The sequence below is a fragment of the Canis lupus genome, chromosome 26 (assembly GCF_003254725.2).
Source record: "Canis lupus dingo isolate Sandy chromosome 26, ASM325472v2, whole genome shotgun sequence".
NCBI lineage: Eukaryota > Metazoa > Chordata > Mammalia > Carnivora > Canidae > Canis > Canis lupus.
Window position 1 is genome coordinate 27603608 of NC_064268.1, and position 26304 is coordinate 27629911.

Sequence of the window (26304 nt, forward strand, 5' to 3'; positions counted from 1 at the left end):
AATTAAACCACCCTTGTATCTCTGAAAGAACCACACTTGTTCTAATTTTAATATCATTTTTTATTTGGTTTGCTAACTTTTTTTTTTTTAAGAAGGCTGCACACCCACTATGGGGTTTGAACTCATGACCCTGAGATTAATAAGAGTCGCATGCTCTACTGACTGAGCCAGCCAAGGTACCCCTGATGTGCTAACATTTTGTTTAGGAATTTTGTCTTTATGTTCATGAGCGATTCTGGTCTGTACTTTTTCTTTTCTTATAATATCTTTGTCAGGTTTTAAAAAAATATTTTATTTATTTATTCATGAGAGACCACAGAGAGAGGCAGAGACACAGGCAGAGGGAGAAGCAGACTTCATACAGGGAGCCTGATGCAGGACTTGATCCTAGGACCCCAGGATCATGACCCAAGCTGAAGGTAGATGCTCCATGGCTGAGCCACCCAGGTGTCCCCAGGTTTTGGTATCAAGGTTTAGTGGCCTCATAAAAAGAACTGGGAAGTGTTCTCTCTTTTTCTACATTCTGGGAGACAAGGTTTTATGTTGTTTTTTTGTGTTTAAGGTTAGTGTTATTTTCTCTTCAAATGCTTGGAAGAATTTACTGGTTAAGGCTTCTGAGCCAGAGTTATTTGTGTGTATGTGTGTGTGTGTGTGAAGGTTTTATATAGTGGATTCTATTTCTCTCTTTTTTAAAATATTTTATTTGTAAGTAATCTCTACACCCAACTTGAGTCTCAGACTTACAACCCTGAGATGAGACAGTTAGGTGCCCTAGAAATGGATTCTACTTCTTTAATAAGAAAGACTACCAAGTTTTTATTATTTCTTGTTCTTGTTCTTCTTTTTAAAACTTATTCATGACAGACACACAGAGAGAGGCAGAGACATAGGTAGAGGAAGAAGTAGGCTTCTTGCCAGGAGCCTGATGTGGGACTTGTTTCCAGGATCCCGGGATCACCAACCGAGCCAAAGGCAGACACTCAACCACTGAGCCACCCAGGTGTCCCTTATTTCTCCTTGTGCCCATTTTAGTTCATTCTTTCCAAGGGATTCATACTGTCACCTTTATAGGCAGACTATTGGTTCATACAATTTTCTTAATACTTTTTTAATGTCTATAAGGTCTGTAATGAGTCCTCTTTCATTTCTGGTATTAGTAATTAGTGTTTTCTCTCTTTGTTCTTGAGAAGTCTTTTTTTTTTTTTAAGATTTTATTTATTTATTCATGAGAGACACAGAGAGAGAGAGAGGCAGAGACACAGGCAGAGGGAGAAGCAGGCTCCATGCAAGGAGCCCGACGTGGGACTCGATCCTGGGTCCCCAGGATCATGCCCTGGGCTGAAGGTGGCGCTAAACTGCTGAGCCACCCAGGCTGCCCAATAAATAATTTAAAGCTATAATTTTCCCTCAAAGTTTGGCTGAGCTGCATTTCACAAGTTTTTTGTTGTTGTTTTGGCTACTTCCCCCTAAATGCTTGTATTTTTTTAAAAAAATTATTTATTTATTTTAGAGAGAGAGAGAGAGAGCATGAGCTGGTGGTGCAGAAGGAGAGGGAGAGGGAATCTCAAGCAGGATCTGCACTGAGCACAGAGTCCGATGTGGGGCTCTATCCCACAACCCTAGATTATGACCTGAGCCAAAATTAACAGTTGGATGCCTGATTGTGCCAGCCAGGTGCTCCTATTTTTATTTTAAAAAAGTTTTATTTTTTATTTTTTTAAGATCTTACTTATTTGACAGAGAGAGAGCATGCAAAAGTAGGTGGAGTGGTAGGCAGAGGGAGAAGAAGAAGCAGGCTCCCTGTTGAGCAAAAAGCCCATTGTAGGGCTGGATCCCAGAGCCCTCGGATCACGACCTGAGCTGAAGGCAGATGCTTAACCGACGGAGCCACCAGGTGCCTCTGAAAAAGTTTTACACCCACAGAAAAAATGGAAAGAATCCCCATTTATCCTTCACTTCCGTTCACCAAGTGTTACTATATCACCTCATTTTCTTTCTCTCTCTTTATATATTATCTATCTGTATTTTTTAAAAGCTGCATTAATCGGGGCACCTGGGTGGCAATGGTTGAGCATCTGCCTTTGGCTCAAGTTGTGATCCCAGGGTCCTGGAATCAAGTCCCACGACAGGCTCCCTGCAGGGAGTCTGCTTCTCCCTCTGCCTATGTCTCTGCCTCTGTCTCTTATGAGTAAATAAATAAAATCTTTAAAAAAAAGTTTGATTAATCATGGCACCTTATCCCTAAATACTTAAGTATATATCTACTAAGAAGATATATACTTAAGAATATATACTTATATACTAAGAATAAGATCATTCTCCTATATAACATTGATACCATTATCACACTCAAGAAATTTGACCTTGATATAATAATAGTATTTGATACCTTATCCAATTCAAATTTTCCCCACTGATCCAATAATTCTGTCATCTATTATCTATCTCTCTATCATCTATCTATATCCTCTATTTATCTCTTTAGATCCAGTATCCAATCAGTGATCGTCATGTTTTTTTAGTCTTCTTTAATATAGAACTATCTCTTGCTTCTTTTTTTTTAATTTTTAAAAAGATTGTATTTATTCATTCATGAGAGAAACAGAGAGAGAGAGAGAGAGGCAGAGACATAGGCAGAGGGAGAAGCAGGCTCCATGCAGGGAGCCTGATGTGGGACTCGATCCTGGAACCCCAGGATCACGACCTGAGCCAAAGGCAGATGCCCAACTGCTGAGCCACCCAGGCGTCCCTATCTCTTGCTTCTTAAAAAAAAAAAAAACAAAATTGATCTTCTATGACATTAATTTTTTAAAAGATTTATTTATTTGTTTATTTATTTATTTAAAGAGCTTGTGAGTAGGGGGAGGGGGCAGAGGGAAAGGAGAAAGAGAATCTCAAGGAAACTCCCCACCAAGTATAGAGCCGGAGGCGGGGCTCAATCCCAGGACCCAGAGATCATGACCTGAGCTGAAATCAAGAGTGGGCTGCCTAACCAACTGAGCCACCCAGGTGCCCCTGCGACATTAACATTTTTAGAGCCAGTCCATCCAGTTGAATCACAGCCTTGCTTCACAATCTTGATTTGTCTGATTCCTTCTTCTTTATTAGACTCTGGTTAAACACGAAGGCTCTCCCATCATTGGTGAGACTAATTAAGTTGGCTTACTTCATAAAAGGTGATATCTTCCATATGTCTGCATTGTAAGGAATACCATTTTCCTTATTAAATTAGTAACATACGGTTTGATACTTTGAGTCAAGGTGAATATCCTTTTTTCAAACACCTGATCCATGTTTTAGCATCTATTTTGGTCCTTGTCTGAATAAATAAATTTGTGTTTGCAAAAAGACGATTTCTAAACCTGTCATCTCTTCAACATTCACGAGCTTGCATTCTTCGGTAAAAAATATCCCCTTCTCCCCAACCTAGATGTTCTCGAGTATCACTATCAACTCAAGGACTGTTTTGATTCAATATATTATAAGCCATCACTATTACATTTTTTTTAAAAGATTTTATTCATCCATTCATGAGAGACACACACACACAGAGAGAGAGACAGAGAGACAGAGACAGAGACAGAGAGAGACAGAGAGGCAGAGGGAGAGGCAGTCTCCATGCAGTGTGTTGTGCTCCACTGAGCAGGGAGCCCAGCACAGGGCTCAATGCCAGGACCCTGGGATCATGCAGGGAGTCTGACATGGGACTCGAAGCCTGGTCTCCAGGATCAGACCCTGGGCTGAAGCAGCACTAAGCCGCTGAGCCACCTGGGCTGCCCTGTTATGCTTTTCGATGCCCAAATTGTCACAGATTTTACCAATGGGAGCTCCTCAAGGCCAGCAACTATGTTCTTTCACATGAATCCATTAGTCTTGGAAAATTTTCTTGACTTCTAGCCCAAGAAGTATATTTGTATATTGTATATATACACAAGTATACTTGTATATTCCCTCAGCCAGATCTGAAATCAGGAATCAGGAGCGTATGGTATTTCAGAAATCAAGATCTGAGTGCTAGAGTGTTCATTGATACAGGGAAGCCATTCCTTCTACATTGTGTCCCTGCGTAGAACCAGGAGCAATGTACAAATATCATGAGTCTGTACTGAGACCTCCAGTTGAGATCCACAGTCATAGGCTCCTTCCCATCTTCCTCTATCTGGTCCTGTGTGTCTCTTCTGCCATGGTAAGAGAAGTTCTCATCAACGTTAATATATTTACTTACTTGCTCTCTCCCCAAATAATCACAAAATAGTTTCAAAATTACTTCAACAGAACTACTATAAACAACAAATCTACTAAGTAAAATTTGAGATGTCTTTGCAGGTTGTTTTGTTATTGTTGTTGTTGTTTTTGTTTTGTTGTCCTTTGGATATATCCCACAAAAGATGTATGGTAAAATTAAAATATTTTTCCTGTGTATTTATCAGTTCAATATACCATTAGCTTAATTTTTTTCCAGTTTGTGTTCAATTCTAGGGTTTCCTTTTTAATTTTATTTTTGAATATAAGTCAAAACTGTGTAAAAGACTATATATATCCTTAAAGATCTCATTCACATCATCTTCATCCTGTTCGTTTTTTTAAAGATTTTATTTATTTATTTATTTATTTATTTATTTATTTATTTATTTATTTATTTTTGAGAGAGAGAGAGAGAGAGAGAGAGAGAGAGAGAGAGATTGAGTACGCCCATAAGCAGGGGGAGCAGCAGAGGGAGAGGGAGAAGCAGGCTCTCCACTGAGCAGGGAGCCCAACACAGGGCTCAATGCCAGGACCCTGGGATCATGACTCGAGCCCAAGGCAGACGCCCAAATGACTGAGCCACCCAGGGCCCCCATCTTGTTTCTAGTCAGTCTTTTAGAGGGAATTATTTTCATTTGTCTTTTATTTTTCTTGTGTTTTTTAATTTATATGTCTCTTCTCATTTTTTCTTTCTTTTTTTTGCTATGATTTTTAAAATTTCTATTTGCAAAAACAAGAAATATATCACTTATTTTCTCTTTTTGGCATAGCTTTTGATATCAAGAAAGGTTTGTGGGATCCCTGGGTGGTACAGCGGTTTGGCGCCTGCCTTTGGCCCAGGGCGTGATCCTGGAGACCCGGGATCGAATCCCACGTCGGGCTCCCGGAGCATGGAGCCTGCTTCTCCCTCTGCCTATGTCTCTGCCTCTCTCTCTCTCTCTCTGTCTCTCTCTGTGTGACTATCATAAATAAATAAAAATTAAAAAAAGAAAGGTTTGTGTTTTTGTTCTAATAGTTATACTTCTGTTGATATCTTTATTGTATCATATATTATATGTAATTACAATATTAGATATATAAATATGGTACTTTAGTTCTTCTTTTGAGGGAAATTCTTTACTCCTCTGATGGTTAAACTAGGCTATAGTGCCCAGTCTTTTGGTCAAATACTAGTCTAGATGTTGCTCTGAGGGTCTTTTGTAGATGTAATTAACATTTCATTCAGTTGACTTTAAGTAAAACAGATTATCTTAAAACATGGGTGGGCCACATCCAATCAGTTAAAGACCTGAAATGCAAAACCAGATTTCCCAGAGAAGAAGGAATTCAGCCTTGAATCTGTAACATAAAAATCCTGTCTGAATTTCCATCTTCCTGGCCTGCCCTACAGATTTTGAACTTGCCAGTCTCTGCAATAATATGAACCAATTCCTCAGAATAAAAATCTCTCTCCTCCGTCTATCCCAGTAGATTGAGGACTTCTCTACTATAAGTGATACTGAAACTACCTAGAAACCTCTTCTTTCCTCTGTTCTCTTTCCCAAGATAGGATCTGAAGGGATATGGGATATCTTTTTACTCTCAGTTAATACCTATTGGTCAAATCAATAACCTTATTCTATTTCTTATATAGCCTCTCCATTCTCACTCCCATCCTCCTTTTTTTAATCACACAACAGGTCTCACCACCCATAATAGCTTTCGGTGTTTCTACTATTTTTTTCATTTAATTTTCTTCTACCAAATGAGTTTTCTGTCCACACAATCTTTAAAAGAAAAATTTTCACTGGTTCACTTAACACATCCAAACATCCAGTTTTGTGTGCCGTAACACAGGTACATTTACTTTTATCAGTACTGGGGGGGAGGGGGCTGTAAACCAGAGTATTTTCTCTTTTTAGCCTGTCATTTGGCCCATAAGTAAAAGACAACAGTCATGTCCTCAAAACAATATCTCTACTCCATTTTTGTGTTTGTACTGTACCTACATTTTCAGAACAATAGACATTACATTGATGTATTGTTTCCATTATAACCATCACTTTTAGTCTTAAATCTATAGGTAAATATGTATTTAATTCCTACTCTCACTCATGTTATTTTAGTTGTCTGAAGTTTTATTTTTTAAATTTCTGTTCTTTTCTTTTTTTCCTTAAAGATTTTATTTATTTTTTCATGAGAGATACAAAGAGAGAGACAGAGAGAGGCAGAGACACAGGTAGAGGGAGAAGCAGCCTCCATGCAGGGAGCCCCATGTGGGACTTGATCCCGGGTCTCCAGGATCACGCCCCAGACAGAAAGCAGCGCCAAACCACTGAGCCACCCAGGCTGCCCTGAAGTTTGTTTATATTAGATTCCTCAGGAAGTTTTCACAGAGTAAATATTCACTGAGTTCTTGAGTGTTTATAAAAGTCCGTGGCCTTTGTAGGTGACTGTCAGTTTATCTGGATATAAAATCATTGGTTCAAAAAAAAAATAAGTAAATAAAATCATTGGTTCACATTTTCTGTCCTTGAATGTGTTGATTATAACACTTCATTGGTGTTGAAAAGTCTGATGACAATATTATTTTCTAAGAAAGCTAATCTTTATATCTAGATGCCCAAATAATTATTGTTATTAAAGTTCAATAGTTTATTAGAATATACCTCAATATTGACTATTCCAAATTGATTTTTCCCATGCAGTGGAATGACTTTTTTCAATACAGAATAAGTTTTATGTTTTTTTTCTTTTTAAATCAGGAGAGTTATCTTGAATTATAGTGTTTATTTTATTCTGTCCCACAGATTTGGTTTTCCACTCCGGGACTCCTACTAAGTGTATGTTTGATCTTCTTGCCTATCTTTTGTATTTTAAAATCTCCTTTTCATTTCTTTTTGATTAAAAAAATTCCCTCTTTTCATCTTCTCTCTCTCTCTCTTTTTTTTTTAGGGAACCTCTGTAAGGATTTGCTCTATTTATCTTTGTTTAGCCTTCATTTCTGAGAGTTTTTTCTTTTGTTTTATTCTTTCCTGAGTTCTCTAGTTTTGAATTTTTTTCTATAGTTTTGTTTTCTAAAGTCATCTTTTCCAATCTCTTCATTAACAGTTTTTCTAATTTTGATGTATACTGCCCCTTCATTGCTTCTATAATTCTTTTAATTTATTTTGACACATTTTGGGATCCCTGGGTGGCGCAGCGGTTTGGCGCCTGCCTTTGGCCCAGGGCGCGATCCTGGAGACCCGGGATCGAATCCCACATTGGGCTCCCGGTGCATGGAGCCTGCTTATCCCTCTGCCTGTGTCTCTGTGCCTCTCTCTCTCTCTGTGACTATCATAAATAAATAAAAATTAAAAAAATTTTTATTTTGACACATTTTGAAATATTAAGTTGACGTTAACATTTGCTTTATTTTTTTAAAAGATTTTACTTATTTATTCATGACAGACACAGAGAGAGAGAGAGAGAGAGAGAGAGAGAGAGAGGCAGAAACATGGGCAGAGGGAGAAGCAGGCTCCATGCGGGGAGCCTGAGGTGGGACTCAATCCCGAGTCTCCAGGATCAGGCCCTGGACTGAAGGTGATGTTAAACTACTGAGCCACCCGGGCTGCGCTAACATTTGCTTTATAGGCTTATCTTTCTGGTTGCCTGGGGGTTGTTATTCTGCTCCTTATTATCTTTTTCCCTTATAACAAGTCTGTTTGGGGTGTGACTTCAACATGTTTTATTGTTCACATTCAAGCAAGATGAATTTTTCTTTACTTTTATGCTGGAAGGTGGGTCAAAATAGTTTTTATCACTTCATGGCTCTTGAATTCCTTTTGCTGTTTTCACAAAATGAAAAAATATATATGGTCTCCTACTTTCTTTTTTTTAGATTTTATTTTTATTTAAAAAAAAGATTTTATTTTTATTTACTTGAAAGAGAGAGAGAGTGTGTGTGCATGTGCACCTGAGTAGGAGGAGGGGCAGAGGGGGAGGAGAGAGAGAAACCTAAGCAGATTCCCCTGCTGAGTGCAGAGCTCAGTACAGGACTCAATCCCATGACTCTGAGATCATGACCTGAGCTGAAACCAAGAGTTGGGTATGCAACTGACAGAGCCACCCAGGCGCCCCGTCTCCTACTTTCTGATAATTGTTTTCTCTTTCTTTTCCCTCTGTGGTGCCAGTCTTGTTTAGTTTGCTTCTACTACAGCAGCTTCTCCTCAGGCAGACCCTCTGCCTTGGAGGAGAGTGTTCATTTATTCATTTTGAGAGTCCTCAAAACCCATAACTCTTTGGCACCATGCCTTCCCTTGGCTACCTTTCACTCACGCATAAGCTGGAGCTTGCCAAACCAAATCTGTAATACTCATCTGAGTGAAAGTTCTCAGACTGATTGGCCCCCCCGACTTCCCTATGAGACACTGTGGTGATGTGGGAATTCTGCAGACCCATTTCCTCCCTTCCCATTTCTCTTACACCATTGCTGATAACCCCACACACTCAGATGGGTGGTATTTTCATCATACTCGTTTCAGAACACTTCCTAATCTCCATTGTAATGTCTTCTTTGTCCCATGGGCTAATTATCAGTGTTTTTCTTGATTTCCAAATACATGGGGATTTTCTAAGTCATTTATATGATTTCAGTTCTTTGAAACTTGTTGAGACTTGCTTAAAAGTCCATAAAATGATCTGTTTATATAAATATTCTATGCATGACTGTTGAGTACTGCATTCTGTAACATCAGTTCAGTCATCTTATGATAGTGGTGTCATTCGAATCTTCTATAGCCTCACTGATTTTTTTCTTACTTATTCTGTAAGATTCTGAGTGAGGTATGTTAAAATCTTTCCTGTGTATATTTGTCTCTTCCTTCTTTTCGTTATGCCAAGTTTTACTTTGTGTGTTTTTAAACTGTTAAGTGTACCTGTATCCAGATTTTTCTATTCTGGATAAAATTTTCTATTCTATTTTTTTCTTTCTATTTTTTCTTGTTGAATTGAGCCTTTTATAATATTAATGTGTCCCTATTATCTCTAATAAAATCTACTTGGTCTAAAATTAATGTAATTATACATATTGTATTATACATATATGTATTAATACAGAATTAATTATACATATGTAATTATACATAGTGGTCACATGATATGTATATATATAGTTTTATTGTCATATATATACTATGTCATATATATACTATATAAAACCATATATATAGTTTTATTGTCATTTTATACCTATCTCTTACTATATTTTTTGTATGTTCTATACTTTCCCCCATACTTAAATTTTGATATATTTTTAAAAGATTTTATTTATCCATTCATGAGAGACAGAGAGAGAGAGAGAGAGAGAGGCACAGGCAGAGGGAGAAGCAGGCTCCATACAGGGAACCTGACATGGGACTTGATCCCGTGTCTCCTGGATCCCACCCTGGGCTGAAGGTGACACTAAACCGCTGAGCCACCGGAATTGCCCAAATTTTGATATTTTATATTGAATTAATCTTTATTTATTTATTTTTTAAAATCCAATCTTTTTTTTTTTAAATTTAATTTATTTATGATAATCACACAGAGAGAGAGAGAGAGGCAGAGACATAGGCAGAGGGAGAAGCTGGCTCCATGCACCGGGAGCCCGACGTGGGATTCGATCCCGGGTCTCCAGGATCGTGCCCTGGGCCAAATGCAGGCGCTAAACCGCTGCGCCACCCAGGGTTCCCTGAATTAATCTTTAAAAAAAATTTTTTTGTGTCCAAGGTGCTGGACTGGCTCAGTCCAATAAGCATTTGCCTTGGGCTCAGGTCATGATCCCAGCGTCCTGGGATTGAGTCACTTCGCATATGCATCATGCATCATCTCTGACCAGGCAGCTTGCTTCTCCCTCTCCCTCTGTCCCCCCCCCCCACTTGTGCTCTCTTGTTCTCTCTCTCACTCAACAAATTAATAAAAGTCTAAAAAAAACACCAAAAAACTGGTGTCCAATCTGTTGTTAATCTACTGTTAGCACTGAGCTCCTAATTCCATGTTTTATAGTTGCCATTTCTCTGGGGAAATCCTTAATCTTGTCTTTTATATCCTTAAATGTAGTTATTTAGAGTCTGCGGCCTGACAGTTTCATAATCTGGAGATCGATGGGTCTCTTTCTTCATTGTTTGTGCTTTCTCTTGGGCTTTGTTTATGCTGTATTACTGCCTTGTTGCTTGGTTATTTTAAAGTTAGCATTTGAAGAATGTATTGAAATGGTTAAAAATAATTGTTAGAAAAAATCTGAGGCTCAGGATGCCAACATTCAGGAATCGCCTTAATTCAATTTGATTGACAGTGATGATTTGAAGCTGGGCCACTGGGCTTGTCAGGGCTGGTCTGTTTCGCGTTTCACTCTGAGAGTGAGGACCCATCTCCAAGTGTGGTTTACCAGCAAGTCACATGGGGATGTCAAAAGTACTGCATGGCTTCTTGACCACTTCTTCCAGGACTGGCAAACATCTTGAACGGGTAGAGCAGCTCCAAATGTCAGGCTCCTCTGTCTTGAGGCCTGCATTTTTTTCTCTGCCTGTGATGCCTTTAAGCAGATATTTGATCTTTTCTGGCTTTTTTAGTGGTCTGGGAAATTTTTTTTTTTTTGAGGTTAGTAATTTTTTTTTAAATTTTTTATTGGTGTTCAATTTACTAACATACAGAATAACCCCCAGTGCCCGTCACCCATTCACTCCCACCCCCCGCCCTCCTCCCCTTCTACCACCCCTAGTTCGTTTCGGTCTGGGAAATTTGATCTGAATTATTTCATTTCCTATTACAGGGATGTCTGATTTACATTTTGACATAATTTTGTTAAAACAGAAGGGGGAAGGCAGATGCAGGGCACCGAGTAGGAGACCGTTGCAATAACACAGGTGAGAGATGCTGGTGGCTTGGATCTGGGCACAACATAGTGAAGGTAGGAAGGGAGCCGTTTTGGGGGGCAGAGGTGTGAAGGAAGTGCAGGTTAGGTCATGTTAAGAGTAAAATGCCTTGGGATGCCTGGGTGGCTCAGTGGTTGAGCATCTGTCTTCATCTCAGGGCATTATCTGGAGATCCTGGGATCGAGTCCCACACTGGGCTCCTTGTAGGGAGCCTGCTTCTCCCTCTGCCTATGTCTCTGCCTCTCTGTGTCTCTCATGAATAAATAAATAAATAAAATCTTAAAAAAAAAAAAAAAGAGAGTAAAATGCCTCAAATAAAAACTTAAGAAACAAACCAATAAAGTAAAACAACAACAAAAGTGAAATGCCTCTTAGATATCCAGAGGAGGTATCTTGTGGATGGCTGGGGATACGTCTGGAGTTTAGGGGACAGTATGAGCTGGAGATAAAACTTGCGGTTATCATTGTGGAGGTTGCATTTAAACTCTGAGCCTAGGTCAGGTCATCTGAGAGAAGATATAGGTGCACAAGGAACAGCAGACTGAGCCCGAGGCCCCCAATAGCATGAGGTCAGGGAGGTGCCGGGAAACCAGAGCGTGGTGGTGGCGGCTGCGGCGGTGGTGGGAACTTGTCTTCTGGAAGCCGAATGCAGAAAGCACTTCCAGATGCAGGGGAAAATGGGCCAGTCAAAATGAGGTTTTTGTGATGGGAATTTAAAAAAAAAAAAATCATTTTCCAGTTTGTCTTGTTTTTGCTTAGGGTGTTTTAATCTTATGAAGCATCTGTGTTTTTCTACGCCTGGCTGTGACCATCTTATTGTGTCATACTGCTGTCCTCTGCCCCTTCTCCTGTTCCAACATTATGTGTGTCCATGTTGTAGCCATGTGTGCCTATGGGTGAGCCCAGAGCAAGGACATGTGGCTCGGAGGAGAGTGTGAGCCCAGGGTGGAGTGCTCAGGCTGAGGGTGCCCAAGCTGAGGGAGGGTGCTGAGGTCAGAGGTCCCATGGGGTGGAGGAGGGGAACCAGACCCACCCCCTCCTTGGGCCTTAGTTTCCCCGTCTGTAACTGGTATAAATACTTGCTTCCTTGGAGGGCTTGGGAGGACTCCTGAGTGCAGAAAGAGGGAGCACCCAGTGAACTGTGCAGGGCGGTGCCCTAGGAACAGGGTCATTTCCTCAACACAGGCCAGTCTGACTAGCACCTTGGAACTAAAAGGCCCACCCTGGGATCCCTGGGTGGCGCAGCGGTTTGGCGCCTGTCTTTGGCCCAGGGCGCGATCCTGGAGACCCGGGATCGAATCCCACGTCGGGCTCCCGGTGCATGGAGCCTGCTTCTCCCTCTGCCTGTGTCTCTGCCTCTCTCTCTCTGTGTGACTATCATAAATAAATAAATAAAATAAATTAAAAGGCCCACCCCTCGGTGCCCACGGGGCCCTAGGTAGGGCTGGGGAGCCCCTTAGCCCAAGCCTGTGGTAGCAGGACAAGATCTTAAGGTCACCTGAAAAAGTCCAGTCTTAAAAGGACTAGGGCCCACATGTCCCCCATGAAATGGGGTGTGGGGGCTACCTAGGCTGGGCTCCTGGACTGCTGGGAGGACCTGGGGGTCTAGAAGGGCCTGGGGAATAACAGCCTCAAAAGCACGGTGCAAACTGAGAAGTACCTTATATAAGGCAAGCGGCGGTGTAAATGGTGTGACAATTTGCAATCTGTAGAGGGCCATGGACCTGTGAGCAGCTGGACTTGAGGGGGTAGCCCAGTGTGGTGTCAGCCCAGATGGTCACCCACCTGTCACCATTCCCTAGTAAATGCTAGGCGAGCAAACCCATGTTGGGAGGCTGTGGCCGGGGAGCCAGGCCTCTCATTCTGTGCTGTGTCTCCTAGAGCCATCCTCCAGAAGCGTGGCTCACCCGTGGATGCCACCATCGCGGCTCTGGTCTGCACCGGAGTCGTCCACCCTCAGAGCATGGGCCTGGGCGGAGGGGTCATCTTCACCATCTACAATGCAACCACGGGTAAGTCCAGATAGGGGACCCCATGGGGAGGATGGGATTAAACTGACACGAGATAAATTAACAGGACAAAATCAAATTTTGTCCCTTACATCTGGGGACATGGAAATCCCAAAGACAGGCAGGCAAAATGAGCTAAGGGGAAGGGAGTAGGGGTCTGGAACTTCGAAGGGAAAGAATGCAATTCACAGGAAAAGAAAGAAGAGCAAATGTTTGCTAAACAAATATGCGTGAGGGGCTAGAGAGTGGGGGGCTGGGGGGTGGGGGGAGCACTGGGAAACAATGGGACACAGAGGACTTTGACCAAGCTCTTGTCTGTCTGCCCTACTTAGTTCATATCCTGCTCTAGTTATCTATGGCGATAGCTCTCTTCCTGGAGCAGGTCCTCTAAGTTCTCTCAGGCAGTAGTAGGGGTGAGGTAAAAAGCTCTTCCGGATTCTGCTGGGTTTTAATTGCTTTTAACTCAAAAATAATCTTCATGCCGAAGTGGCCCATCTTTGGGTGGCCTGCTGTTGGCCCCTACAGCGCAGAGGCCAGCTCAAGTACAGAGAGAGGCCTAGAGCAGGGCCAGGGCCACATGAGGGCGCGCTATGGTGGCGGGAGGCCTGGCAGCCACAGGAGTGCCCCTGAGCACTCACATGCCCTGCCCCAACTCCAGGGAAGGTGGAAGTCATCAATGCCAGGGAGACAGTGCCCACCAACTACAGCCCAGATCTGCTGGACCAGTGTGAGCAGGCCCAGCCACTGGGCACAGGTGAGGCCCTTGGAGGAGCCACCATCGCCCACCCCACCAGGCCACTGCGGCTGACCAGAGCACTCCCCTGAGGAGGCTCTGTGGACAGGCTGAGACACCCTGGTGCCAGGGGACGGCAGCTAGCAAATGGGGAGCCCCCATGGAGGAGGTCCTGACCCGCTGGAGTTGGGGGAGTCTTCCTTGGAACAGGGCTTTCTCAGTAGGGAGTGGTGATCCAAGCAGAGGGACCAGCCTGGCCAAGAGCTGGAAGGTCAGTGGAGATGGGGTACGGGGTGGGGTGGGGGATCCCGGGGCCAGTTTGTGTTGGGCCCTGAGGGAAGGCAATGGGGAGCCATGGGGGAGGTTGAGCAGGGAGGGACATGGTCAGATGTGGCCTCCAGAGGGCTCATTCTGGCTACCATGCCAGGGGGGCCGAGCTGGTGGGGCAAGCGTGGGGGTGGTGGAGAAGCCCTGGGGCAGGCCACGGGCCGGGGCAGGGGCGTGATGCCACTGCGCCTTGCAGGGGCCCAGTGGATCGGAGTGCCCGGCGAGCTCCGGGGCTACGCAGAGGCCCACCGCCGCCACGGCCGCCTGCCCTGGGCACAGCTGTTCCGGCCCACCATCGCCCTGCTCCGAGGGGACTACCGCATGCCCTCCGTCCTCAGTCAGTTCCTGCAGAATGACTTCCTCAGGTCTTCCTTATCCAAGACGTCCCTGAGGTGAGCACTTCCCCAGGGGGCCCCTGGGCTCCCACCCGGCTCCTGGCTTCGAGCTGTGGCTCCCACCCAGTTCCACCTCAGCCCCTCCTTGAGCTGGAGGGTTGACCCTGTGGGGGTGTCGGGGGCCGAAGGCCAGGAAGGCCAGTACTTTGTCACAGTTCATAGACCTTTGAGCTAGGGGACAGAACCTAATCAGAGTGGCTCAGGCCAGAAGGGGCTTAAACCCAAAGGATGGGCTCCAGGATGTGGATGTGGCCTCTGCCGCCACCCTCTGGCCCTGCCCTTCTCACTCCCTCTGGGCTGGCAGGAGGGCTTGGGCCACCCTCCCTTCACCTCCTGCCAGCCCACTGGCCGTGTCTTCCCGGAGGGGTCCCAGGCCCGAGTAAGGAGTGTGCTCTCCCTGGGCCCAGGTGATGAGAGAGGTAAGAGTCTTCAGACCCACCCAATCCTAGAGGAACCATCTCTCCTGATGTCTACACCAGCCCCTCAGCACCCCAGACCAGGACGGCCTCCCCGTAGGGTCCCCAGGAACCTACAAGAGCCCCTGCAGGAGTGTGGCTACCTTCCGGGGCCTGGCCCCACCCTGAGGCTGCCCCCAACTCCCCAGGCAGCTCTTTTTCAACGGCACAGAACCCCTGAGGGCTCAGGACCCATTCCCCTGGCCCGCACTGGCCGCCACCCTGGAAACCGTGGCCACAGAGGGTGCAGAGGCCTTCTACACGGGGACGCTGGGCCAGACGCTGCTGGAGGACATTGCCAACCAAGGTCAGCTGCGCTGAGGTCCCGGAGCCCCCAGCCCTGCCCGAGAAAGAGGTGGGCTCTGGGTGCTAGCAGCGAGGGCAGGCCCTCCCGGAGCCCTGCGGGAATGTCAACTGCTCCCAGGACTTGGGGGGCATCCAGGCCCGCCCCCTGCTGGCCTCAAGGACCCCACGGTCAGGGGTCAGGGCCCATGAAGAGCAGAGCCCCAGTAAATGAGGGAGTTAGTGGCGGCCACGGTGGGCCGAGCGGGCTCCTGGGCCTGGAGCTGGCCACCCTCACGACCTCAGAGGCCAGCTTCCCCGCTCACGTCCCATCCTCTTCCCACCAACTGCCTGCCTCTGGCCACCCATCCCTCACAGACCCTCCATCACCCCTAGGGCTCTAGGGGTGGAGAGCCCCACCAGGCCACCTGGGGTCGGGGGCGGTCCCTCGGCCTCAGTGTTCCCATCCCTACACGGGGTCTCCTCTGGCTCTCCTCAGGCAGCCGGCTGACCCCGCAGGACCTGGCGTCGTTCCGGCCCGAGGTGGTGGAGGCCCTGGCGATGCCCCTGGGGAGCTACACCCTGTACTCGCCGCCGCCGCCTGCAGGGGGCGCGATTCTCAGCTTCGTCCTCAATGTGCTCAGAGGTCAGGCTCCCAGCCCCCCCACCCAGAGTCGGGCCCACGGGAACTCCAGAGCCCAGCTGTGGCTCTGGGCAGCCTTCCTTTTCTGGCTCGCCTGCCCCCCCCCCCCCGACTCCAAAGATGGGGCTGCGGACCCGGGTCAAGACCCTGCGTTGTGGAGCTGGCCTCTGGCGCAGGCCAAGCCATCCTCCCTGCAGCGGGCTGCGCAGGGGGTGAGCGCGGCCAGTGCGCAGCCAGGTGCCTGGCCTGCAGGTTGGCCTGGGGGGGCCAGGGAGAGGCCGACGGGCAGTTCCCTGTCACCACTGCAGCAAGTCAACACAAGCTTGTGGCTGAGAGCAACAGAAACCTATTTTCTCCTAGTTCTGGAGGCCAGAAGTTCAAAATCCAGGTGTCTGCTGACCCATGCTTCCTCCGGGGACTCTGGAGGACAATGTGTTCTTTGTCTCATCCAGCTCTTGGTGGCGGCCAGCACCCCAGGCTGGCTGCATCATCCCCGTCTCTGCCTCCTGCTCACACGGCCTCCTCCTCTTCTCTGTGTGTCCATTTTATAAGACTACATTTAATTGTGTGATTACGTTTAGAGCCCATCCGGATAATCCAGGATAATCTGCTCTTCTCAAGATCCTTAACTTAATCACACATTTTGCCATATAAGGTAAAATTCACTCTTTTGCCATATAAGGTCGTGGTCGCAGGTTCTGGGGATTAGGACATGGACAAATCTTTTTTGAGGGGGGCCAACATTTCTACCCACTACACCAGGTGACCCCCACCTGTGCCCACCCCCTCCCCAGGGTTCAACTTCTCCTCGGAGTCGGTGGCCAGGCCCGAGGGGAGTGTGAACTTGTACCATCACCTTGTGGAGACGCTCAAGTTTGCTGGGGGACAGAGGTGGCGGCTGTGGGACCCCCGCAGCCACCTGGAGATCCAGGTGAGGTGGCCTGTGGCCAGTGGCCAGCCCCCTTCCGGGCCCCAGGGCTCAACATGAAGGGAAGGCCAGTGGCGAGTACTAGAGGGACAGTGTTGGCACCATATCTCAGAGGAGCGGGAGGATGGGCAGGGTCTGGGGGTGGCCGAGCTTGAGGACAGACTGGAGAGGGCCTCCCAAGGTGACCCTCTTCTCTGTGGGTGCCGCGTCACCTGCCCGGCCACTCCAGAACGCTTCCCAGGACCTGCTGGGAGAGGCTTTGGCCCAGCATATCCGCCAGCAGATCGACACTCGGGGTGATCACCAGCTCAGCCACTACGGCCTGGATGGGCCCTCGGGCCACAGGATGGGCACGTCGCATGTGTCTGTGCTAGGGGAGGATGGCAGCGCTGTGGCAGCCACCAGCACCATCAACACACCGTACGTGCCTGCCTGTCCCCAGGCCCCACTCCTTTGCTCCCTCAGCTTGTTTTACAAAACACCCGGTCTCTCCTTGCTTGTTTCCATGGGGCAGTACCTTGCTTTTTCCCTGGCCTTCCTGTCTGTCAGAAGGACCATCCACTCTGTCATCTCTGGCTAGAAGGCCTCCGATGGGTGGCCCTGAGCCAGGATCTGCTTGGGGATGAGCTTTATCCAGAAGGACACCCTGATGGGAGGCACAGGTGGATCCTTGGGGGCATGCCAGGGAGAAAATAGTGACTCCAGCACGCTAGCAGGCTGCCACTAAAATGAGGGGCTCCTGGAAAGTGGTGCTCAGGCACCTGTGAGGGGTAGGAGACTGGAGCCTGCAGCCTGAGCCCAGACTCCCCTCTGTCTGCAGCTTTGGAGCAATGCTGTACTCACCACGCACAGGCATCCTCCTCAACAACGAGCTTCTGGACCTATGCTGGAGGCGCCCCCTGGGCTCGAAAGTCACCCCCCAACCTGGTGAGCCTGAGGACTCCACTGGTGAGAAGAAGGAAAGTGGACAGGCCAGGCGCTACAAAGCAGCCCTTGGGCCAGCCCCAGTTTGCACAGCAGTGGATGGAGACTCAGATGGAGGGGTGGTCTAGAGGGCACTGGGTGGAAGTGAGGCTGCAGGTGACACCCATCCGGCCTCTAGTTCCAGGTGAGCGGCCTCCATCATCCATGGTCCCCTCCATCTTCATCAACACAGCCGAGGGGTCAAAGCTGGTGATAGGTGGGGCTGGTGGGGAGCTCATCATCTCTGCTGTGGCACAGGTGAGTCATGGAGCTCCTGGCTGGAACATCCCCTCTTCCAGGGGCAGGGAGGTGTTCGTGTAGGGACACTGGTGTCCCCTCCCTCCCCTCCTGTGTTTTCCTTTTCTCCCCTAGGCTATTATAAAGAAGTTGTGGCTTGGCTTTGACCTGAGGACTGCCATTGCAGCCCCTATCCTACATGTCAACAGCAATGGCCAAGTGGAATATGAACCCAACTTCAGCCAGGTAAGACCACTGTCCCTGCCTCCACTAAGACAGATGCCTTGGTGCATGCTGCTCAGAGCCCCCCATGGGGTCTCAGCTCTCCAGTATCTTAGGCTGGGCACACTTCCCCTTCTGGGGCTGTCAGGAGTTGAGAAGCTCAGCAGGGGAGGCACCAGACCAATCCTGTGGCCTCTAAGGCAGGAAACAGGGTGTTATCCATGCTTCTCCCAGGCCAAAGACCTCTGCACCTTGGTCTCTGCTCTGTCCTATTCTCTCTAGAAGCTAGTTTTCCTTCCTGTGGCCTCTCAGACTCTCCCACATGGTGATCTTTTTCCTTGTGTAATTTGTAACCTTTATGTGTCAGTTTATTTGTAAGAGTATTCTGTGACAGTCTGCATAGCAATTTCCTTCTACGGCATGGGTGTTGCATCAGTGCTGATTCTTAGGAACGTTTCCTGGTTTCCACACACACACAAGCAGGTCCCCAGAGCTAAACTCTCTTGTCTGACTCCCTGCCCCCATGCCCCTGTCCCAACAGACAGTCACCTCCCTCAGAGCTTCTCTGGGCTGGCAGATACCCTTTGCTGAGGTCTAATTTAAAAGCCTGGCAGGGGGACGCCTGGGTGGCTTAGCGGTTGAGTGTCTGCCTTTGGCTCAGGGCGTGATCCCAGGGTCCTGGGATCGAGTCCCGCATTGGGCTCCCCGCAGGTAGCCTGCTTCTCCCTCTGCCTGTGTCTCTGCCTCTCTCCGTGTATCTCTTATGAATAAATAAATAAAATCTTTAAAAAAAAGTAAAAATAAAAGCCTGGCGGCGTATCGAGGCCCTGAGCCTCATGCCTGGCATCGATTCAGCCAGCTGGGGTCTAAGGTCCTCAAAGTTGCCTTTCCTGTGGTGAGGCGCTCTTGTTGTCAAGGCTGCCTCCCCTGGCCCTTAGAGCATCACAGTGTGAGGAACCTTTACTCCAGAGGAGTGTGTGTGTAGCCCCTGTGAACCATAGTCTTGGGGGCTGGAGATGAAGGACTCTCAGAGTCCCTGCTATAGGATCCTCCCCATGGCAGAAGGATGGAGAGTATTCCCTCAGGGCTCATCTTGGATCCTTCTTGAACCTTGACTGAGGTTTTTACTTTGTGGACAATTCTCTGAGGACTCGGAGAAGCCAACGACCAACTGTAAGGCCAAGATCCTCAACTGGCTTGGAGTGTTAGTGTTGGCCGTACATCCAGGGCCTTCTATGACTAGCGTCTGGGTGGAGGCCTTAACTGTCCAAAGGCCTTCATAGGCAAGCCCAGGGACTAAGGCCAGAAGGGTCCTCCTTTCTCAGGGCCTTGGAATTTGGCCACTAGATACTAAGGCACAGAGTCTTCTATGACCACAGGTCCTGTTGTGGTCTCAGCCATGGGGACCTTGGCCTTCAAATCTAAGGACCCTGGACAATTAGTGCATCAGAGAAACATAACCCAAGGGTGCTCTGGAGATCTCACCCTACTCATGTGACATCAGGTACGAGGCCCTGGTCCTATGGATTGCAGAGCATCAGGGTCTTTGTACATAGAAATCACTGGCACCTAGGGCCCTTGTGGGCTGAGATCCTTGGCCTGGGGCTGGTCCAAAATGTTAAGTGAAAATGTGAGGCCCGAGTAGCACAGGCCTCTACACTTCAGAATCCGTGTAAAGGTTATAGACTGGCAAATATGTGAGCACCCTAACACTCTAAGAACCCTGTGGGTTCTTAGAAACCCACACCTAGGTCCCTGATGTCTTCAAATTCCACAGACTCGCTCTCTGAGACTGGAGCCACATGCACTGAGTGCCTCACCCTCCAGGAGCACTGGTGCCTTTAACCTGGGCGTCAATGTCCTTGAACTCATAGGCAGAGAAAATGGGATCTGAAGCTTTGGATCCTCCTTTCAGCTGCTTCCTCAACCAATGGGGCCCTAAGCTTTTAGGGCCTCAAACCCTAAGAAGTTTACCATTTTCTTGGCAGCCAGGGTCTCTAGTCTTCTCTGGTCAGTGTTGAGATGGAAGGTCTTATGTAGCCCAGCCCAGGTACCAGGACCTTCTTCCTCCCTGTCCCAGGGTCCCTGGGCACTGAGACCCTGAGGCAGGGAGCCAGATGTTGAGTTGGGCAGTTCCTATGTATGGAGGAGCTGAGACTTACTCCAAAGGCCCCAGGTTCTACCTTCTAGAAGGCTTTGCTTTCAAAGTCCTCAAAATTAGAGGTCTGTAGGCCTAAGTTCCCATCAGCCATTTCTCTGCCAAAGCCCCTAGAGTCCTCAGATGTTGTGCTCAGGCCCTGGTGTCCTTGGATCCAGGCCAGAAATGATCTTGCATTTCGAGCTCCTTCTGGCCTGACTGGTGTCCTCCCCGTTGTGCTCCCTGGAGCCTGGCTCTTCCACTGGAACTTTCTGTGGGAGACCACAGACTCCATGCCCTATAGACAGGCCTGCCTCCAGTGCTCTCCCACTGTCACTGCCACTGACGCCCAGTCCTGCTGGCTCCATTGGGGCTCAGGTCTCTGCCTGTGGCCTTGCCCCCTAGACAGGTGGAGCTAAGCTGTCCTCACCTGTGCACTGGCCTTCTTTTCCTTCTAGGAGGTGCAGAAGGGGCTCCAGGACAGGGGCCACAACCAGACCAAGAGGCTCTTCTTCCTGAACGTGGTCCAGGCCGTGTCCCAGGACGGGGCCTGTGTGTATGCTGCAGCGGACCCGAGAAAAGGTGGGGAGGCCTCAGGCTACTGAGCAGACTGCTCCTGAGAGCTGCAGTCTGCCCCCCATCAGCCTGTGCCCAGGCTGGCCTTGGCCACAGGACCAAGCACTCGAGCAGGATCTGGACCCTTCGGCAGAGGGTTGGCCTGAGGCTGCAAGAGGTGTGGACAGCCTGAAAGTCGGATGACTGTGAGGGATGAGCCGTCTCCCAGAGCCCCTTGCAGCCCTTCCCTGGCCCCCCAAGCCTTCACTAAGCCTCTCACCCAGGACTGTGGCCCACCTTCCCCCCAGGCCACACTCCCCATCTGTATACCCTCTACTCCAAGATTAAAGAGCAGGGTGGACCTCAGCCTGATTTGGGGTCTAGGTGTGGGAGGGGACCCCTAGAAAGCACACACACTGAGCTCCTACAGTCCTCCACAACACACCAGCACGGAGGTGTGGAAACAGACCTAGCGACTGGCTGGCCTTGCCCAGGCCACCCCTGGACAGAGGCAACACCCTTACCACCTGCCAGGCCTCTACAATGTGGCTCTCTGGGCCCTGCCTGTTGCTGGGAAGGCAGGGCTGGGGTCAGGGGACACTTGCCCCTGACTCTTACCAGGCCTGAGGACCATCTCTGGATCTTGTCCTCTGTGCCTGGAAAAAGTTTGGATGAAATCGGACCTAAGACTCTACCCTGGTCCCCAGCCCCAACAATTGCCCGTGTTCTCACCCTCAGCACTGTTGACATTTTGAGTGAAATAGTCTTTGTGGGGGGGCTATCCCCACATTGTAGTATGTCGAGCAGCATCCCTGGCTTCTACTTGCAAGATGCCCCCTCTACCACCACCAGTGTCCAAATCATCCCTAGTTGAGAACTGATATTCTGAACAGTTTCTGAGAAGGCTTTGCCAGTTGCTGGGTGGGCTGTCCTTCCTGGTGTGCCTCACTGGACTGACCTGGGGGTCCTGCCCCACACTGGCTCCTGGGAGCATTGGGTATTACCCAAATGTCCCACAGGGGCATACCTCCCCCTGTCAGAGTCTGAGCATTGGTCTCACTGCTGAGCCATGGCCGCCCCCCCTGCTTGGCCTACTTGGCCAAGCAGGATGGGAGTGGATATTATTTCCCTGTGGCTACTGAGACAAATTACCACAGAGTGCCTTAAAACTACAGAAATCTATGCTCTCACAGGCTAGGAGTCTGAAATCAGTAGCACTGGGCTGAAAGCAAGGTGTAGGCTGGGCTGAGTTCCCTCCGGAGGCTCTAGGGAGAATCCTTCCTGCTTCTCTGCCCACTTCTGGTGGCTGCTGGTGTCTCTCAGTTTGTGGCCACATCACTCCAGTTCCTCCCTCTGTGGTCATGTGGTTTCTCCTCTGTGCCTGTGAAGGCTCCTTCTGTTCTGGGAAGGTCTGGGCGGTGAGGGGGTAAGGACACCTGTGGGCACATAGGGCCCATCCAGATAAATCCAGGAGTCTCTTGTCTCAGAAGAAATCACAATGGGGAAATGAGCTAAGATACAGAGGAAGTTAAAAGTGTAAAAGATCATTCATCCAAACAAATTTGGCAAATTCAAGAAAATAAGTTACTTTTGTGTGCAGTTATATATTGGAACTCTGTGTGATTGTCATAATTTTTGTCTAAATGTAAATTGTTCCAAAATAGGAACTATTAAAAAATGTCAACATCATGAAAAAAAAAGAAAGAAAATAAGTTACTTTCTAGTACAATGTAAGTAGGGTTACAATACATGGGATCTGCACTAAAAATATTATTGCCTATCTGAAATCCAAATTTAATCAGGCATCCTATATTTTTGTTTGCTAAATCTGGCAAGCTTACATATAGATGACAGATCCAAGAAGGGGCAAAAATCTAGGTGTGTCAACAATCATTAAAAAAATTAAGAACATTACAGGAACATCAGCTTACTTTAACACCCGTCTAGAAAGTTTCTCAGATGAAGTGTGTCCTGCCTGCCCTTAAGGCCAGAGACCTGTCCTGCCAGTTAAGCTCCTGTAGTGAGGAGCAAGAAGGAAAATGTCCATACGTACTTTATGAAGCCAGCAAAGCACTGACCCCAAACCTGGCAAAGCAAACCACAGACCAGTTACATTTATGACACTCAACACAAAGTTCCTAAAGAAAATATTAGCAAAGAGAATCTAGCCACACATTAAAACAATCACATGTCCTGCCTACACCAGTGGAGTGGACACCAGCACTGCAAGGAAGGTCTTCTCTTGGTATGCCCCTGAGTGTGACTCTTAGCTCTTTCTTATCTCTAACCCAGAGGAGAAAAGCCTTATCACCATAGAGAATGAAGGAGCATTTGACAAAATTCAACACCCATTCTTTTTTTTTTTTTTAATTTTATTTATTCAGGAGAGAGAGAGTCAGAGACATAGGCAGAGGGAGAAGCAGGCACCTCACAGGGAACCTTATGTGGGACTCAATCCTGGACCCCAGGATCACAACCTGAGCCGAAGGCAGACGCTCAACCACTGAGCCACCCAAGTGTCCCTCAATACCCATTCCTGATAAAAACAGACGAAAGAAACAAAGAGAGAAACCCACCAAAAAACACCCCCACTGAATAAAATGGGAATGAATGGATATTTCTTTAACATGAATATATGTCCCAAAACAGCAATAGCGACATCGTTGGACATTGACCATGGGCTGGGTACTATTCTATTGCTGTATGTGTATTAACTCAATTCATATAATTCTCCTTAATGAAGTGGAGCTATAATTATCCCAATTTTACAGACATGAGGATATTGAAGTAACAATGCACCAAGGGTCATGCAGAATAAATGCCAGAAGTGAACGCTGGATACACTGATGGAGAAAACGAATCTTGACTCCTACCTCACACCGAATACAAAAATTCATTTAAGACAAATCTTAGGCCTAAATGGGGAAATTTCTCTAGCATTAATTATTATTAGGACCTTTATCTTCCTCATTGAATTCCGCCACAAAAAAAAAAATCAAGTAAACAAATCCATCAAATTTTAAAACAAATTATAAATATACAGTTGTTAAAGCAGCATATGAAGAAACCTAAGAAATCAGTCAGACACAATACAAACTCCACAAAGAGATGTAAATAAATACAGAAATCTTGTCTCTGCTAAAGGAGCATTTCAAAGCAGTAAGAAAAAGAAAGATAGTTAGCAATACCTATTGGAACAAGTGGGCACCCATCTAAGAAAATAATGAAGTGGGATTGATGTGGGAAACAAAGGCGGAAGAAAAATTATTAAATTTCCTTACTACCTACAGCCCACTGACAAGTCCTTGAAACAGGCAGAGTGACCTTCCCCTAGGGACTCAACTGTCTCAATGTCAATACTTTGCTAAGGGCAAAAGGCAACCTTAGCCCAACCCATAGGATCCTGTAAGTCTACTTTACCATATAAAAATTCCTTTAGAGGGATGCCTGGGTGACTCAGTGGTTGAGCTACTGCCTTTGGCTCAGGGCGTGGTCCCAGAGTCCGGGGATTGATTCCTACATGGGGCTCCCTGCAGGGATCCTGCTTCTCCCTCTGCCTGTGTCTCTGCCTCTCTCTTTCTTTCTCTGTGTCTCTCATGAATAAATAAAATCTTTAAAAAATAAAAATAAAAATTCCTTTAGAAATTTCCTTTATCTGTCTTTATGCATGTTGGCAATTATCCCCCGAGCATATGGCCCATCGATATACATCTGAAGGGTCTCATGACTCAGGTTTTATTAGACAGTAATAAGTGACCTTTTCCCAAAAATAGCTAGCCCCCTCAAGGTTCTGGAAACCTTGCTTCCAAAATCCCTTAGAGACTCATGCTCTCCCTAACCCCCTCCCACCTTGAGAGTGTATAACAGGCCGCCCCTCATAACCCCAAGGGCAGCGCTTTCTGCCCACAGGTCCTGTCCCTGTGCTTTAATAAAATCACCTTTTTACATCAAAGATGTCTCAAGAATTCTTTCTTGGCCATTGGCTTCGAAACCTAACGTCTTTTCCTACATCAGGATCCCTACCTTTTTATTTACAACAAAACAAATTCCAGTCAGATCAAGATTGAAGGGTTAAAAATGAAACCATGTAGATAAACCAAAAAGCAAACTAAAATAAAACCTCACTAGGATATTTTACTTACATTCTTAGAGTGGAGAAAGCCTTTTCAGGCATGACATAAAAACAAGAAGTCGTAAAAGAAAAAAAAAAAGACAGATGCATTCTAACACATAAAAAGTAAAAATTTTGATGCAGAAAACATCTTTAAAGACCAATGAACATTTGCAACGATGTGGCTGGATCTGGAGAGAATTATGCTAAGCAAAATAAGTCAGTCAGAGAAAGACAAATACCATATGATTTCACTCATATGTGGAATTTAAGAAACAAAACAAACAAGCAAAGAAAACAAGAGAGAAACCAAAAAACAGACTCTTAGCTATAGAGAACAAACTGGTAGTAACCAGAGGAGGGGGTGGGGATGGGTGAACTAGGTGGTGGGGATTAGAAAGGACATTTACAGTGATGAGCACTAAGTAATGTACAGAATTGTCCAATCGCTATATAATACACCTGAAATTAATAGAACACCGTATGTTAGTTGTGGTGGAATTAAAAATCTTAAAAATAAAACATAAAAGTAAAATTTAAAAGACCAATGAAAAACTTGAGGAAGATAGTTTCAGGACATAATACGATATGGGGTTGGTTTCTTTAATATTTAAATACTTAAATATTTAAAGTCGAAGACCAAGTATCCATTAGAAAGATGCACAGGGATATGACTCATTAGACCACAGAAAGCGAGCTACAAATGGCTGCTTTATCATAGAAAAAGTTACTCAACCTCCCTCATAAATAAGCCTCGCCAATAAAAACAACAATGAGACCCCCACAGGGACAAAGTAAATAACTCCCGGCCCAGAAGCTTCCTCTGTAAATTCTTCCAAACACTGATAGAAGAAAAAACATCAATCTTACACAAACTCTTCCAGAGAACAGAAAAGAGGAAAGAAACATTGCTCAGTGCTTTAAATGAAGCCAGCATCATCCTAAGAACAAAACCTGACAAAGAAATGTCAAGAATGGAAAGTAGAGGCCCCTCTTCCACCTGTAAAATAAATAAATAAAATCTCTGGGGCGCCTGGGTGGCTCAGTCAGTTGGGCATAGGGCTGCTGCCTTCAGCTTTGGCCATGATCTCAGGGTCCTGAGATCCAGAGGCAAGCTGGGCTTCCTGCTCAGCAGGGCTTCTGCTTCTCCCTCTGTCTGTGCCCCTCCCCCTGCTCATGCTCTCCTC

The 26304-nt window shown here is 46.8% G+C and overlaps 1 protein-coding gene across 2 annotated transcripts in view; it reads left to right on the forward strand.

Annotated features, from left to right (window-relative positions):
* The window catches only part of GGT5 (gamma-glutamyltransferase 5), a 31598-nt gene extending 6640 nt beyond the window's left edge, over window positions 1-24958 (forward strand). For both annotated transcript variants that reach the window (XM_025474716.3, XM_025474715.3), the window contains exons 2-12: window positions 13002-13132; window positions 13788-13883; window positions 14386-14581; window positions 15189-15346; window positions 15821-15967; window positions 16759-16895; window positions 17122-17312; window positions 17713-17819; window positions 17995-18113; window positions 18228-18338; window positions 20910-24958. In XM_025474716.3, coding sequence (XP_025330501.1) covers window positions 13084-13132; window positions 13788-13883; window positions 14386-14581; window positions 15189-15346; window positions 15821-15967; window positions 16759-16895; window positions 17122-17312; window positions 17713-17819; window positions 17995-18113; window positions 18228-18338; window positions 20910-21056 — 1458 coding nt within the window. In that variant the 5' untranslated portion in view covers window positions 13002-13083 and the 3' untranslated portion in view covers window positions 21057-24958. The remainder of the gene's footprint in view (window positions 1-13001; window positions 13133-13787; window positions 13884-14385; window positions 14582-15188; window positions 15347-15820; window positions 15968-16758; window positions 16896-17121; window positions 17313-17712; window positions 17820-17994; window positions 18114-18227; window positions 18339-20909) is intronic.
* Window positions 24959-26304: the final 1346 nt, after the last annotated feature.